Source organism: Vigna radiata, chromosome 10 (assembly GCF_000741045.1).
Source record: "Vigna radiata var. radiata cultivar VC1973A chromosome 10, Vradiata_ver6, whole genome shotgun sequence".
NCBI classification, from domain to species: Eukaryota; Viridiplantae; Streptophyta; class Magnoliopsida; order Fabales; family Fabaceae; genus Vigna; species Vigna radiata.
The window spans coordinates 12374096-12390494 of NC_028360.1; the positions used below are offsets into that span (position 1 = coordinate 12374096).

General features: G+C 33.4%; 3 protein-coding genes and 2 non-coding genes across 6 annotated transcripts; 3 read left to right on the forward strand and 2 right to left on the reverse strand.

Annotated features, from left to right (window-relative positions):
• Positions 1 to 835: 835 nt before the first annotated feature.
• On the forward strand, positions 836 to 907 carry TRNAH-GUG. Its single transcript has one exon. It is a non-coding gene; the product is annotated as a tRNA-His (tRNA).
• A 61-nt stretch (positions 908 to 968) lies between these two features.
• On the forward strand, positions 969 to 1040 carry TRNAH-GUG. Its single transcript has one exon. It is a non-coding gene; the product is annotated as a tRNA-His (tRNA).
• A 193-nt stretch (positions 1041 to 1233) lies between these two features.
• Positions 1234 to 2405, reverse strand: LOC106774518 (probable ribose-5-phosphate isomerase 3, chloroplastic). Its single transcript, XM_014661538.2, has one exon. The coding sequence runs from the start codon at positions 2174 to 2176 to the stop codon at positions 1331 to 1333; it is 846 nt and encodes a 281-aa protein (XP_014517024.1). The 5' UTR covers positions 2177 to 2405; the 3' UTR covers positions 1234 to 1330.
• A 4158-nt stretch (positions 2406 to 6563) lies between these two features.
• On the forward strand, positions 6564 to 8596 carry LOC111242677 (putative B3 domain-containing protein At5g66980). Its single transcript, XM_022787137.1, has 4 exons — positions 6564 to 6750; positions 7119 to 7497; positions 7572 to 7729; positions 7964 to 8596. Exons 1-4 carry the CDS (start codon positions 6664 to 6666, stop codon positions 8225 to 8227), a joined length of 888 nt encoding a protein of 295 aa, XP_022642858.1. The 5' UTR covers positions 6564 to 6663; the 3' UTR covers positions 8228 to 8596.
• Positions 8597 to 8712: 116 nt separating this feature from the next.
• Positions 8713 to 15934, reverse strand: LOC106776150 (peptide-N(4)-(N-acetyl-beta-glucosaminyl)asparagine amidase). Of its 2 annotated transcripts, none has more exons than XM_014663501.2 (17): positions 15791 to 15934; positions 15649 to 15702; positions 15392 to 15559; positions 15149 to 15247; positions 14867 to 14953; positions 14531 to 14613; positions 14154 to 14267; positions 13626 to 13680; positions 13431 to 13517; positions 12775 to 12830; positions 12626 to 12685; positions 12387 to 12474; positions 11554 to 12300; positions 11405 to 11465; positions 10412 to 10514; positions 9729 to 9863; positions 8713 to 9060 (listed from the first exon to the last, which is right to left on the reverse strand). In XM_014663501.2, exons 1-17 carry the CDS (start codon positions 15866 to 15868, stop codon positions 8976 to 8978), a joined length of 2160 nt encoding a protein of 719 aa, XP_014518987.1. In that variant the 5' UTR covers positions 15869 to 15934; the 3' UTR covers positions 8713 to 8975. The 2 variants fall into 2 exon arrangements, with proteins under 2 accessions (XP_014518987.1, XP_022642857.1); XM_022787136.1 differs by having other exon boundaries at positions 12626 to 12707; positions 12775 to 12841.
• Positions 15935 to 16399: the final 465 nt, after the last annotated feature.

Consider the following 16399-nt stretch of genomic DNA (forward strand, 5'->3'; position numbering starts at 1 on the left):
CTACATAGTTAAGAAGATTTTTATGGCCTTTCACTTCAACCAACTATAAGAAATAGACTTAATATTTAGTTATATACAGTAAATTAGTAATTAGTATGCTATTTTACTTCTGCATCCTGTTTCTCCATCGAAAATGCACATCAATAATAATAGATAATATATATATTTCCTATCAGTTCAGCATTCAATATGTAAATGCCCTTTTCAATAATACACACTTGATTTAAGAGTTAAGATGAAAGAGAATTTAAATATACTTTTTTTTTTTCAATTTTCTGAAATGTATTTTAAGAACAGAACACAACAGTGCTTAATTTTCATTACCTCTTGCTTGAATATTGTGATGAATTTCCGTCTTATAATCACATCGATTTTTTTTTTTCAAATTAATAAAATCTCACTTAATAGCTATGTTATTTACAATGTCTTGAAGTTTTCTTTTAGGAAAAATTACATTTAATATTATGCTCTCTTACAACAACTTTAGGTCCAATATGGGCCGAATAGGCCATCAAGTTAACCATGGGTCCAGCAAAGCCCAAACAGGAAATAAACTAAGATATATTAGGTTCATCATAACTTCATTCCTATCAGATCTGGTAATGGAAAATATTTGGACTGGTAATATTTTGAAAATAAAAATCCACTTAATAACTTAAAATGATAAGATTTTATTTATTTAAAATTCTAATATGCGTTATTATATTATTAAAACGTATTCTAGACTAAGTGCCTTTTTTTTAGTTAAACTAGTATTTTCCAGTATTTGTGAGAATGTCATCCGATTTTGTATATCTTAATTTCAAATTTAATTATTATTTCCTTCACAACAATAGTGGCTGTAGTTTAGTGGTGAGAATTCCACGTTGTGGCCGTGGAGACCTGGGCTCGAATCCCAGCAGTCACAGTTATTTGTAAGCAACTTTTTAAAAATATTATCTATTAATTAAATATTTTTTAGATATAATGTGGCTGTAGTTTAGTGGTGAGAATTCCACGTTGTGGCCGTGGAGACCTGGGCTCGAATCCCAGCAGCCACACATTGGTAATCTTTTTTCTGAAACTTCTAACAATTTTGTTTTAGTGAAGACTCCAATTTTTCTTCATGCCCAATGAATTTCTTGCTCCGGCCTTTTGGATTTCCGAACCAAAAATTATTTTCAAACTATCAACCAAAATCAATGTTTACAATGCACAAGTTAAATTAAATCATTTGCGGATAATCAATAGAGATAGGAGCAATCGAATGTAGGCTATTATTGTTATTAATATTCCTCGGAAAACAAAACAATACACGAAAAAAAAATTAGGAATCGGCGAAGCGTATCTCTCACTTGGTCTTGACTTCAACGCCAGATTTGCCGGCAATGATGACAGAGGTGGCCATGTTTAAGAACAGTCCATGCTCGACCACGCCTTCGAGAGCGGAGATTTCAGCGCCAGCAGCGAGGGAATCCCTAATTGGAGTCTTGAAATACAAATCAACGATGTAATTAGAGTTATCGGTCACGTAGGGTTTGCCAGATTCATCCAATCTCAATTTGGCGTCGCATCCTTCTTCCTTGAACAGTTGCTGGAGCCGATCCAGATTGTACTTCCAGCAGAACTGAACCACCTCCACCGGCATGGCGAGGCCGCTGCCACCGAGGCCGTCGACGAGCTTCGTGTCGTCGACGACGACTATGAACTTGTCGGAGGCGGCCTCCACCATCTTCTCGCGGAGGAGGGCGCCGCCGCGGCCTTTGACGAGATTGAGGTCGGGATCGACCTCGTCGGCGCCGTCGATGGCGAGATCGAGGCGGGGATTGTCGTCGAGGACGGAGAGGGGAATGCCTAGGGAGCGGGCTTGCTCCTCTGTGCGCTTGGAGGTGGGGACGCCGACGATGTTAGTGAGTTCGCCGGAGGCGAGGAGCTCGCCGAGCTTGGCGACGACGAAGGCTGCGGTGGATCCGGTGCCGAGGCCGAGGACCATGCCGCTCTTGACGGCCTCGACGGCCTTGTCTGCAGCGAGTCTCTTGAGGTCGTCCTGGGTGAGGGTGATGGCGCGGACGGCGGGGAAGCAGTGAGGACGGGTGCGCAGTTTAAGAGAGGTAGGAGTGCGCAGGATAAGGCGCGTGGTGGCGGTGTGGTGCACGGAGGAGAGAGAAGGAGGTGAGGAGAGGGATAAGGAGGCCATTGAAGAAGTGAAGAAGATGAGAAAAGTGGGCCTTGTTTTGTAGAAGATTAGCCACAGTGAGTGACACACCACACTACACCCAGGTTTCTTTCTTTTTTTCTCACTTTATTATGTCTTTTGGTTTCATTGCTTTCAACAACACAAAATGTTGGATCGAATGGATATTCCCTTTCCAACCTCCCCCATTCGTTCACCTACCAATTTCACCATTTCTCCCCTTATCCTTAAAAAAAAAAACACATTTCATTTTAATAAAAACAAACACCTCCAATAATGCTTATCCTATTAAATAAATAATATATCTGCTTATATTTATACCCTTCTTTTATTATTATTTATTATGTACACTAAGTTTCCGAATTTAGTAATTCTTTAAAAAATTATATTAATTGGCCACGTAAAAAAAATTGTAGGCCCTGCTTTCCTTTCGAAAACGCATGTTTAGCATAATTACACAATCTTCATATTGGATAGAAGCGAGTGGTCTTTGAGAATTGTTCTCGGATGAATAACTCTTAATTTGATCAGAATATCTTACCCACACATAGAAATGATTCCAGGGAAAATTGCAAGTATTAGATGGTAAAATGTAAACTGAGAAATGTGGTACAAACGAAGAATTAACATAATTCAATCTACGTTCACTTGAACAATTCATTATAAATAATTTAGAAGTTTCTCTTGCAATAAACTTTCCCTTAATGTAACTCAAATGTTACAACTTTCAGTCAGTAGTTACTGAAGCTACAAGGTCATACTTATAGTACAAATATCGTTATAACCGAAGATATATGAAGAGTGCTTCTAATTACAATCATTATACGATTAGGCGATCCATGACTCAGTAGATGTTAAGAGACTAGATGGTTTAGTGAGTGCATCTATTTCAAATTATCACTAGATGGTATCGTACTGATTAAACGGTTTAGAAACTGTTTTGGTATTTAGAGCCCGAGACCGAACCAGCTCCTTGACCCTGTCCCGATCGCCCAACCCGGTCGTCTTCCAGATGCCCTTATGAATCACCCGGGATNTCCTGCAATAAGAACACTCCGACGCCCAAGTCAGTGGATCAGTTAACGGGATCAATTCTTTGGATTAGATTCGAGATTACTTTACCTGTCCTGCTGTTCCTATTTATAGACGATGCATCCATAACTGACCATTAATTTCATTGATTCGCTATGCCTTCCGTTACATCTTCATCAAAACCTTTTAATGCCTTCTCGACCCCACATCCACTTAGTCCATACCGTCCGGTATTTAGGCCACCATTGCGTCTTGTGGCTTTGGCAACCCGGCCGGTTCTAGGCTGACTCTGCGTTCTCGATCCGGTCGACCCAGCCGACCCTTCCCCACTACAGAAACCTTTGATTTTTATTGAGCCATTTTATTGAGCCAATTCTTACAAGAATGATGAAGGTGTTGACCGATCACATTTCAAAGTTTTCCTCAATAATTATGTATTGTGATGATCGTTGTTAAATCCTGTCCATGCCTCTTGTTGATTGATGAACAAACCATCAAGAACATAACCCCGATGCAAGTCGGTAAGCATTGTGTGTGTGGTTCCATTCAAATGGAGATAAGGAATGGTAAGAGATATACACTTTCCCCTTGTTTTATGCTATTGAGAACCATTGGTGTGTATTTTGTTTATACTTTTGCATAATACCTTTAGTATATTGTATCTAAGTGTGAGCTTCATTATTTTGTCTAAGTATGAGAATATTCTTGAACTTAAGATTTTGTGACACACTCAATTGGCAAAGATGCTCTATTTTGTTGATCATGCTTGATGTTCCATACCTAACAAGCAAAAACAAGGACGACTAATTGATGGTTATTGTTGAATGTTGGTAACTTTATTTTGAGTAATTTCTCATTCTTTTGGAAGCAACTTTCCATGTGTGTTTTTAATGTATTCAATATTGAAAGTTTTCATGTGTGTCTTTAATGTATTCACTATCAAAAGATTCATCTCAATGATATAATAGTACAAATTTTGGTAAGGAAGAATGCAACATTTCTTATGTGAGAAGAGGTGAGTTCTCCTTTTATGTTATGTTGTTTTCAATGAGGAAAACATGGATAGCAAACAGTTTTTGGTAAACTTTCCCTATAATAATGAGATGAAATGCAACAAAAGTTTCAAAACATTAATCAATTTTATTATTGTATAATAATTGACTATCGCAATTCTCACAGTGCATAATTTATTATGCAGTGTATATAATTAAATATATTATTAAAACAGTTATATATATATATATATATATATATATATATAATTTTTTTAATATTATATTATAATAAGTAACTAAAATAAAAATAATTTAATAAACAAATAAGATAATATAATTAACTTAAAATTTATATTTTTGTAAATTAATTTACTTTAATATATTCTTGTTTTAAAATTATTCTTTTGCTTATTAAAACTTGATAATATTTTTTTCTCTTAATTTAAAATTTATTTTCATTCTAATTTATAATGTACAAATTATTTTTATATTAATTTATTTAAAAAATTAAAAGTCATTTTTTAAATATATACAAAATTTTATTTTATTATATGAATCATATCTTCTATAAACTTTCTACTTATTTCTCTCAATCCATATAATCTTATTTTTCACTAATTTTCTTTTCATTTCCTTCCTTTTTCCACCTCTTTAAATTAATTCCCTAATTCAATGCACCTCGTTAATTAGTTTTGTGAATTCTTAAATGGGAACTTCAACTTATTAATAAAGACATGTAAAAAGTAAAAAGAAAAATAAAAAATACTAAAGATTGAGTTAGGACTTATTGTATATGAATATATATTTATAAGCTTTTTTACTTCTCACTATAAAATTAAACCAAAGGAAGTTAGTTGTAAAAAACTCTACTTCCTTATTAACTTTCAACTTTACTATGATAGTTAACTATGTTTAATCATAAACAATTATTGTATTCAATTCTTATCTGGATCAGTACAATCGTTATAATAATTAAAGTATTTCATAATTTGTATTAAAAAGAATATCTAATACCTACAAAAGTAAGATCCATGCATTATAGTATTTCTTATTAAATTACTTAACAAAGTTTTTCAAACACATATAATTAATTAAAGGAAGAGAAATTCTTACTAAATACAAAAGATAATACAATAAGTAACTTCTACTATATACAAGATTTTCATGTCTACTTTACGTATGTTATCTCATGTTCCCATACAAACATGGGATCATAGCGTATAGCAAAAAGCCACAAATTATGATAAACTAATATATGTAAAAAGGTTCAAAACTCAAACAATTCAAAGAATGAAAAATAATTGCATTCAAATGATGGAAAAGTATATGAGTTCCTTGTTTACAATTAAACATGTCTACAAAATTATTATTCTCAATTAACATCAATCCCTAATTTTTAGGTGTCTAAGATTTTCATGTCTACTTTACTTTGATTTAACTATGATTAAAAAAAAAATTGGTGAAGCAATGCTTTTTATCATAGATTCAATTTTTCAAAATCTCGTTACAACAAAAATAATAAAGCACAAGATATATAATTACGCAAATAAAATCGTACTATAAATGATGACCAATACTAATTATTTCTTTTTATACATTAAATTGCTAAAATCCAATCGTTAAATTAATTGTATGAAATCTAATTTTATTATAAAATTTTAAATCTATTTAGTAATATATTAAATAATGTTATTTTTAGAAATTACGTAAATGTCGATTATAAAGTTTATTTGATTTAACTAACTTTTTTGTGTTCATGATTTACTTAAAATGTCCTTTAAATATATATGTATGTGTTCATGGTTGAAATATTGAATATGTATATATCGGTAAAAGTAAATTTAGAATACTTTGATCCTATCATAGTTTCTTGTGTATTATAAGAGGAATTTTAACAGAATACCCTGTAATATATATATTTTTTAACTTATTTTCCTGTTATAAGTTAAAAAAAAAATTGTTACAAATTATAAAAGTATCTATTAAATAAAACATAAAAGTTACAAAAAAAAACTGCTCATTAAATTTTAACCATTAAGATGGGGCTGGGCTTCAACGTTTTTGAAGATATAATATTTTTCTATCGTATAACTCAAATCAAACATATAATACGAGTATTAACTAATTAATTAAGTTTTTCTAAATATAGATTTACTCCTCATTTAAATTCTTCCCTTTTTAATTTAACAATTTCAATAAGTCACCCTCTTTTAAACGTTGAAGTTAAAAAAAAAAAAAGATTAATCCTCTTATATTTTATCTTTTTTTCATATTCCACTCTTATATTTTGGTACCAATCCCAAAATATATACATACATTCATTTTAACAAATTTTAAATTTTTTTATTTTTGACGTAATGACAGATTTACCTAACGTAAACAAGAAAACAAAAGATTTGAGGCTGGCCATAAATATTTTCCAGTTCGTCTCTCAGCATATTCAAGAACATTTTTTTGGTGAGCATGGAGAATCCGGGACTATCTTGTGGCGATAAAACTCCACAGGAATTTTTCAAAGTTTTTCTTACACGCAGAGGTTCTACCCAGTTGGTAGGTGTTTCTTTCTCTTGTTTTTAGTTCTTTTTAGTCTCTTTCTCTTTTTGTTATAGGAGGGTCTAGGTTCAAACCCTCTTAGTGTCATGTGTCCGAAAAAAAGAGTGTTTTTTTAGTGTAAAAGGATCATGGAAAGTGATTTTTTTTTTTGGTATTCTTGCACTTTCTCTTAAGTAGGATTTAGTGCTTGCTTATTTTGTCTGGTCTTTTATGCTTTGAGAATGTTTGATAGTTCATTAATGATGGTGACATTCTCCTGAGATTTAATGTTTGTTTATTTTGTCTGGTCTTTTGTGCTTTGAAAATGTTAATCGTTTGTTACTGACAATGACACCCTCCTGGGACTTTTTTTTTTTTTTTTCCAGCAAATACCAAGATCTTTCACTAAGTTTTTCACTGGAATCCCACCATGTAAGGTCGTTCTTGTAGAACAGGATGGAAAACATTGGGATGTTAAGGTGGAAATAATCGAAGGTGGTTTGGTTTTTAAAAGTGGGTGGCAGGAATTTGCCAAGGAGAAAAAATTGGAAGATTGCGACTTTTTGGTTTTTGAGTATGATGGTAAAACTACTTTTAATGTGAAGATATTTGGGAAAACTGGGTGCAGGAAAGTGGCTGCACCTCCAAAAGTTGTTCCCATTGTGAATTTGGAAGAAGATTCTGATGAACATAGTAATGAAATCCAGAACAATGGTGTACGGAAACGTCCACTCCCAAGTTCCAAAACAAATGTGAAATCAGAAGGTTAGTCTTTCGAGTATTCATTTTGCATAATTTCATGTCATTGTTATTCAACCCTTCATGCTTAATGTTTATAGGTGCATGTCCATTCAAAGGAGCTCAGCACAGATCAAAAAGAATAAAGGAAGGAAAAGATAAAATGAATGACGAGAAACCTGGGCTTACAAAGCATGTTCCATTGGAGAATGGTCATTTTCAAATATGTTTTGATTCTGAATATAAACTAAAAAGAGTGGTTGGTTATTTTATTCTCTTACCTATATTTACAATTTAAGTAGTTAGTCTTCTCTGATTTGAATGTAAAATTGATCTAGTAGAGTTGAAAGCTTTCGATAAAAATAGTTGTGAAAGTAATAGATATACCTTGGCTTTGGGATAAAGTGGAATATATAATTGCTGAGTTTAGTTTTTGTTATGAAATAGTTGGGCGACTTGATGAGATGATATAAATGGTGTTGGTGGGTTGCAGGAATTTCCTAGAAAAATGCTTAAAATGAATATCAAGCTGCTTCGGAGTATAACTCTCAGGGACGAGAATGGCAAGTCATGGCCGGTGACGGTCAATTTCACATTGGATTATCATCGTAGATATTTGGGAAGTGGATGGATGGCTTTCAGGGAGAGTAAAAACATTCAACTAGGGTCTCGATGTGATTTTCAGTTTGTTGTCGACAAAGCAAATGTGGCCAGAGAACTGCTTGTGCGCGTGCTTTCGAAGATAAAGAACAAATAGTTTAGTAGTACATGGCTTATCATTTTGGTATGAATTAAGATTGCACTAATCTTGTGGGTGTGTGATCCTTGTAACCTTTGCTTATTTAGAAGGGTTATAGAGATAATGGTTTGCTCTTGGGAGAGGGATGTGGACAAGAGGTTTTTGCTTTACATTTTATCTGTACAAGTCGATTAGGTCTTTTATGGTTGCTATCAAAGACCAAGGTAGGCAAATTTAGCACAAGCTTGCAAGTTTATTAACAAAATCTGTCTTTTTTAAGTTTCCATTTTTCAAAGCCATGTATATTTTTCAGGAAACTATTGCTTAGATATGGATGAAAGTAAAATAGGTCATGTTTTAAAACCATCCCATTTTGGAGTCGGTGCTATGATACGAATTACAGGTAAACAACAAAATCAATCAGATATTTTCACGTGACTTGCAGGAATGATAAATGAATAAATTATGACCCTCCGCGGAAAATCCAAATGCTTTAAAATACATTTGAGGTCAATCTGATCATAATACATTGTACAGGAGGTAGAACAAATGTTATCATATGCTACCAAAAATTAAAACCTCTTACGCTATAAGGAAAACCAACAAAACAATTTAATATCAAAGCATGTCTCACGTTGACCAGTATAGATAATATCACTCTGATGTGTACAGATTAAACGAAAACCCACGCTATTAGGGTTTCTGTTTGCATTTTCATTTATATTATATTCTTCCATGGTGATGGGATTATTTTTGTAACTACATTTCATGTAGATTTCGCATAGAGGTCAATGCTACCGATTTGCAGCCGGGAAGTAGAATTAACATCTCTGACTGCCAGAAACCTAAACCTGTACAGAAATTGTTTGTGATTTGAAACATTAAGAATATGAAATAGATTCAGCCAATGCCAAATAAGAAACAACTTGAACACAATCTAGAGCCAAGACCGCGTACTAATCTACATAAGTACTAATCCATATAAGAGCAATCAAACACATGTACCTTTCTAGTCTTAATAGTCACCTTATTCTAGAGTGAATATTCAATAGAACTAAATTAGTGATATGATAATTTTGATCCAAGTACCAAAAAAAGAAAAAAAAATTGGAGTTATTTGGTACCTACAAAGTGTAAAAACATAATTAAGATAAAGGAAAAATGATAAGAATTCATCATTACTCTCTAAATATGTAGTCCAGTATATGTAGACCGAAACAAATCAAACAAATAAAAAGTTAAACACTTCGTGTTTGACTTTTATGCAACAAAAAAGAAGAAAACTATTCATTTGTAAAAATATTTAAAAAACACAAAAAATAATAATTCTTTAAATAGAATTATGTATTTATAATGGGTTGTACATATAAGCATAAACACTATATGTTCCAGTAGATTTACAACACAATTGTTTTTTAGTAAAAAAAAAAAAATTGCACAATGGATTCACTAGGGTTACCTATCAAAACCAGTCCCAATTTTTTTGTTCAAGTTTCTTCATTGTGTTAAGGTACATTACCTGAATATATTACACGGAATGCTTGCGCAATTGATTTTGTATGTTTTACGCTGAAAACGGTCTTCAAAGAACTGAGAGGTTTGCTTGTCCAAAACTTGCCAACTGATCCCCTTATCACTGCTACCTTCAAGAATCCTGAGAACATAACATACCCCAAGATAATGAAATGCACGGTACAAGTTTTATTAACTGAAGCTTATACATGACAACTCATTACCAAGCATAGAAAAGGTCAAAAGACGACTTTAACAACATATGCATCATATGGTTGCTGACATGTAGAACAAAAGCAGCACACACATGACAATTTTCTTGCTTCGCTTGTATATTGTCTCTAAGGATTTGATTTTGATAAGATGACAGCATAAGTTTTATAATATCAATAAACTATATTGTGTCACCTGTTTAAAAAAACATCAAATCCTTTGTTGAATGTAAAAATAAAGTTATTACTACAGTCATGAATGTTTTAAATTGATTACAAATTAAATTTAAAATTTTCATGGTTAATCATATATGGAAGGAGCAGCATATTATATTAATTTGGAGCGATGAAACTTATTATAATTGGAGAACTCTAAAAGATAAGGCAAACTAACTCGGCTTTACTCGAAAATTAATAAAAATGGTAAAGACAATGAAAAGATGTAACAGTAGTTCAACATATATTCCAAAGTTCGTACCAGTCCATTGGATCCCTTTCTGGTGCATCATTCGCTGACATCAAATCATACGCTACAAGCTCAAACATCTTGCAATCAAATGTTCTGTACACGATCCAACAACCTACGCAGTCAACATAAACTGATACTTTTATATCAGAGTATCAAGCCAGTAGTGTCTGGACGTGTAGAAAGGTGTGCACATTAGGAATAAAATGGAATTATACTTTTGGTACTTGCATTTAAACTGACGGAGCATTTAGACAGGGAATTAAAATCTCTAGATATTATTTATTCAACAAAAAGGGAACATGTTTTCTTGAAACTGACCAAAGTCCCCTGGAAAATAAATATCCAGTATAAGAAAAATGGACAAAAATACCAAGTAATTCCTATAACAATCTCTACCCAGGCCATATGGACACTAATTTTACCCAAAATTCCCTTCTCACGATCACCTTAAACCCTCTCTACAAAAATTTAGCATTCTCCCTCTAGGAAGGTCCTCCCCACCGACAATTTGGGACCACTAAATATGTTTTCATTACCTTGTCCCTCATATCCCTTTTCTGCCCCCTTATTTCTTAAATAGTGCCTAACACTTCATAATTATAAATTAGTTTTCAATAATCGAAGACCAAAAATCAACAAAGAAAAACTTCTAAGAATGAGAGTTTTAACATGGAAATGCATAACTGTGCAGAGAAACTAACTACACAAAGTCAAGTTTCTAACATTTAACCACTAGTACCTTAAAACTATAAATTCTAAGTGGTTTGCTTACAATCTATTCGTAAAATACAATTGATATAGCGGAAATATTCTTGAGAAAATTTAGTAAAGATAAGATATTTTGATGTATTTGCCATAACTTGTTCTTTTCTAACAGGAGAGTAGATATCACGTTTTTCCATTTCTAGGTGAAAACAACAATACCTCAATAAATTCTCTAAAAGTATGTTTAAGCTTGAAGCACAATCTTATGTGGTAAGTTATTTAATTGGTTAACGATACCTCTTGCTCCATTTGGTTCTTCCCATTTAGATACTCGAATTCCATCAAATGCTGATGTTATCTGAAATTTCATAAAATAGTGACAACTTTATAGATGCTATAAGGAAAGAGTATGGTAAACCTATAAAATGTCCAGTTATATCACTCACAATCCCAAAAGGCAACTCCTCCGAACTTGCCAACACTGAACCCGAATGTATTCTATTTAACTTTGGAAGTGGCAGCAGAAACATATCTTTGCCATAGTTTTCACACTTGTCAAGATTGTAAATCATGTCATCCAGAGCATCTAGAGCAACAGGCAATGCTAAAGAAGTAACAACAGGGTCAGCGACCAAACCAATTTCAACTGTCCCATCTGTATTCACTTTTTTCTCTAGTGAAAGTGCACCAAGTAAGTCATCAAAAGATGGCAACAGTTTTTGAAATTTTGGTTTATTTAGAACTGAATCAATGGAGGTCCTTCTACTTTTATAAGGGGAATTGCGAAGATCCAAAAGAATTCCTTTAGTAATCCTGAGTACTTCAACAGCTTCTAACTTTGTTAGTTCTTCCCCAACGAATTGATAAAGGACAGCATGAAATGCACTGTAAATCCTTGTCACATGTTCATCTACGCACAAACGAACTGGGCAAGCAGAAGAACTTAGCTCATCAGAACCAATCTCTAATCTGGATTTGCGCCATTCTTCATTCCCACTTCGTCTTCCTGGTAATGATAATGACTCATCATCATTAGCATGTAAACTCCTCTCAAGTTCTTCATTTTCTTCCATATCACGAGCTTGAATAATTGAAAGTAGTTCAGATGGAAGGCCTCTTCGAATTTCTTCTGTTATATTACGTAATACAGATGATGCAGAAGGCTCTGTAAGCATAGTACGGCGAGACAGAACCTCAATTTTGAAAAAAATAAAATAAAATTCATTAAGTTATCAGTAAATTTTGATTCTCATGCAAGAGCATACATTGTAAAACTTACCTCATGCCACTTCCTTGTATATCGTTTGGTGACATCATAAACCCCATCTTTTGCTATGGCTATTACATAATTTAACTTTTTCCCCCACCTATGCCACCACATATTTTAAAAAGTGAGGAAACATGAAAGCATGATGGAAACTCTTAATGAGGACAAGAACAATAATTTTTTCACTGTCAATTAGATGAATGATAGCAATGAATACACTAAAGTGAAAGTACTGCAAAGATGAACAATACCCTTTTTCATATAATAATGGCTGGTCATAGATTCCTTCACATGGGTCAAGATGCATCCATCTGTAAGAACATACAAACACATCTGACCAGAAATAGTTTTAACAGCAGGATTATGATAACCAGTAACTTTAGGTCAATGTTATTTTTACCTTCCCGAGAATTGAGAGAAGCACTCTGTCCAAACATGATCCGTAAAGTCCAAGATCTGGAGATGGACTAAAATCAGTGTCAAAAACCTATTCCTCACAAGACAAGCAAGCACATATATACCGTAGGTTGCAAATATATATGCAAAGAAAAAAATTAACAAACTTCAATTATACCATGGATAAAATTCACTACCGAAACTGTAAGGACATCAGCACTCAATACCCTTTTTCCCTAGTAAGTGAAAAATAGCCCAATCATTCCATAGAAATCAATGAGCATGAGCACCAAATTATTGTAAAGGGTAAGGCGCTCCAGATAAGAACGCAAGCTAAGTTCAAAATCGAATAAGATTTACATTTCCACACTATGCCTATCTTTTCCTTACAGATAACAAATTAATTTAGAGTATCAAGCACGACTTTTTCTCATATGTATGAGAACTGAACATATTTTACGTAAGTAAAACTACAATGAAAATCAGTTAATAAAACACGAGATTTTGTCATGTGGATGTTTGACACAAGACATTGGGCACTCATGTACATTATCTAGCGATTAATGATACAAAAAACCAATGCATTGTGAACTCAATTGCAGTATAGAAACCAAGAAAAACCAGCATATTGAAAAGACTGAATTTCATCTAGCTACAAACCAGACGTGAATCATAGCCAAAAGCCCGACAATAGAGAGTAAAGCAATTGGCCCATTCCCCACAGCGGCCCTCTCTTGTTTCCACAAGCTGCAATTTTAACAAGGGAATATCAGTATCCAACGTAAATGTGAATGGTGAAGTTGTATAAGCAGTCAGCCAAGTATAAATTAAAACAACTTGACATGAGTTGAATACCTTCATTGGATCATTGTACCGAGGGAAGCGAGTAAGTTTGGAGCAAAAGGTACAACTGGGTTGTGAAAAGATAAATGCAAATAACATGAAATAGAAGTTAGGTAAAGAAAATAGAAGCTAAAAAGTTAGTGAACATGAGAAAAACCCTTAAAAAATGCTTTACAAGAAAAAGGACAGTATCCAGGTAACCATAACAAAACTAGTTTGTTATCACCAGATCTCCTAAATGTAAATAGATATGTAGTATGTAATGGATGAATAATTCCACTCATAAAAATAGGATTTGCTGGCAAAGACATCTACAAAGTAAATCAAACAGGAAACAGTTTGCTGACATTGAAAAAAATGATACTTTCAGATTTAAAGAAACTATTAAGTTGATAGTTGTAAAAATTACAGACCATTCGGTAGCATAAAGAAGGTTTAAAGTTAGTTCAGATGCATAATGTCATAAGATAAATTAAAATAAAATATAGAGTATGATAATTAGAAAAGCCACATTCCTTGAAACAGAGTAATTTCACATACCGATAGAGTTCAACCCTAGAAGCTCCATAAAGTGTCTCAGAAGGAAGTGCAGAAGTCATGCCCTGGCCTACAGTTTCTTTACCACAATCGTGACACGATGGTGAATTCACCCATCTATTATACAAGAATAAGAAAGAAATAAGAAAAGAATCTGATGCATTTGGAAAAATATTACAGTGTGTAGGTTAACTGATGTCTATCATGGTGACAAAGACTGCACGAATGATAATTGAGTCAAATCACAAATGCGCCAGTAATTACATGAAGCATGGGATATGTGATCCACTCTCATAAGTCTTTAAGGAATTATTGGCCATTGAAACGTTTGGTCCGTTGGCATTAAAGGCAGAACAAAAAATATAATAATCAGTTTAAACCTGAAGGATTTTTTGAACCAGAAAAGCAGCTGCAGCATGAAAGCATGATCTTGTTCTATTTTCGATGGCTTGAAGTTCCCCTCCTGGAAAATATTTATCAGGCTCCGGGATTACAAAAAAGAAAATTAATAAAATCACATGCTTATGAAATGACAACAGCATCGCAATTCATACGCACTTCTTATCAAAATGAAGAAAAAGACAATTCCAGGGTAAATGAATTTCTAAAATAGTTGTACAGAGAGTTACAGTGAAATAGTTGGATTTACTTAAGGCAGATTGATATCCTCTACGAAACTCTATATTCGTACAATAAACTAAGATAAATTCACCTACCTTAGCCAAAGAGACCAAAGCTTTCTCCTCAAGCTCTTCTACAGGAACAGACTTCCGAGCAGCCTCCTGGCGCGTTGGATCCTCATACTGCAATATATTAAAACAAATCAATACATGAAGTGATGGAATCAATCGTGATATGCTAATATTCATAACGACAACACTGACAGAAACCAGTTTCTTAGTCTATCTTCACGCTATGCAACTTCATGAACCAAATATCTTGCTCTCCTCATTCAAAAGAAGATAAAATTATTACTAAGTCAATAAGCCGAAAAATACCATTCGAACTTGACTAATGTAGGACCGCACTCTACTATCAAACTCTCGAGGATTTTCGCTAGACATATATTGCTGCAACAAAAGCGCTTCCTCCTCTGCCTGTACAGATATAATAGCACATGCACAAACACACAAAATGTCACACAAAATGTAAATGAAAATGAAGTTTCAACTAGAAATACATATGGAAATGCTTTCCGTTTCCAAAATCAATGATTCTGAACACATGATCTTACGTGATACCTGCAAGAGTCGGGCCAATTCCTCATCGGATTTCAACAGATCGGAATATCTTTGTTCCGGTTCCGGTTCCGCTTCGGTGTCCTTGACCGAGACGAGTCGGAGTTTGTCAGAAATGGCGATGAGATCAGAATCAGTGGTGACTGGAGTATCTTGTTCGGCTCCAAAAATCTGTGCAATGTAAGCAGAGAATCAAAGTTTAGGAATGAGGAACTGAAAATTTGGGAGAAGAATTGAGAATTACGAAGGCGAATCGGAACCTTTTGCTGATGAGGTGGAACGGAAGTGAGGGAATAAAGCTGGAACTGAAAAACCTGCAACAGTGGAATAACGAAGGAATGAATTGGATATAGATAGTGAAATTGAATTTGAGAAAGAAAGGTTACAGAGAAAGAGACGCACTTCGAATCCATCGTCTGTGTCGTAATTGATATCAAAGTCAGAGTCGTCGTGAACCACCTGAAACGTGCGCGCCACCATCTTCTTTCTCTCTGCTCAACCTCCGCTGAGTAAATCTTCTTTTTTACACGCTTTAACATTAACATTAACACGCACAATGTTGCAATGTAATATTATTAATATCATTAACTAACGTGAACAAGAAAAATATCACTGTTAAGATAAATTTTCTATTTAGGTCGAATTGAAATAATTTATCTCAGCCAAAATATTATAATTTCATAAAATTGAATTGTAATTAAACTTTTTGGTGTGAATGTATAAAGAAGAAAAATAAGAAAAAAGATCATAGTGATTGACATAAATTACTGTGGTTTGATGCATGCAGATAAAGGGTTAGTGTCTTATGATCCCTTAATTTGGTTCTCTATGAAAATGATAAATTAATTAAATAAAATAAAATGATGTTTTTCATACTTATATAATTACTTTACAGCCTGTTTTAAGAGTAATGTGATTATTAAAAAATAATTTTTTGTAATTGTGAAAAAAGTAAAATAATACGCGTTACATTAATTTATTGAATTTTCAATATATTATTATTCTTTAAAA

Bases quoted from the DNA above. Each gene is read 5' to 3' on its own strand.
- LOC106774518 (XM_014661538.2), bottom strand. From the start codon at position 2,176: ATGGCCTCCTTATCCCTCTCCTCACCTCCTTCTCTCTCCTCCGTGCAC.
- LOC111242677 (XM_022787137.1), top strand. From the start codon at position 6,664: ATGGAGAATCCGGGACTATCTTGTGGCGATAAAACTCCACAGGAATTT. The intron at 6,751-7,118 runs GTAGGTGTTTCT...TTTTTTTTCCAG, and splicing joins GCAGAGGTTCTACCCAGTTG to CAAATACCAAGATCTTTCAC. The intron at 7,730-7,963 runs GTTGGTTATTTT...GGTGGGTTGCAG, and splicing joins AATATAAACTAAAAAGAGTG to GAATTTCCTAGAAAAATGCT.
- LOC106776150 (XM_022787136.1), bottom strand. From the start codon at position 15,868: ATGGTGGCGCGCACGTTTCAGGTGGTTCACGACGACTCTGACTTTGAT. The intron at 13,681-14,153 runs GTATGTGAAATT...TTCACAACCCAG, and splicing joins TCTAGGGTTGAACTCTATCG to TTGTACCTTTTGCTCCAAAC. The intron at 11,466-11,553 runs GTGAGTGATATA...ATGAAATTTCAG, and splicing joins AGGAGTTGCCTTTTGGGATT to ATAACATCAGCATTTGATGG.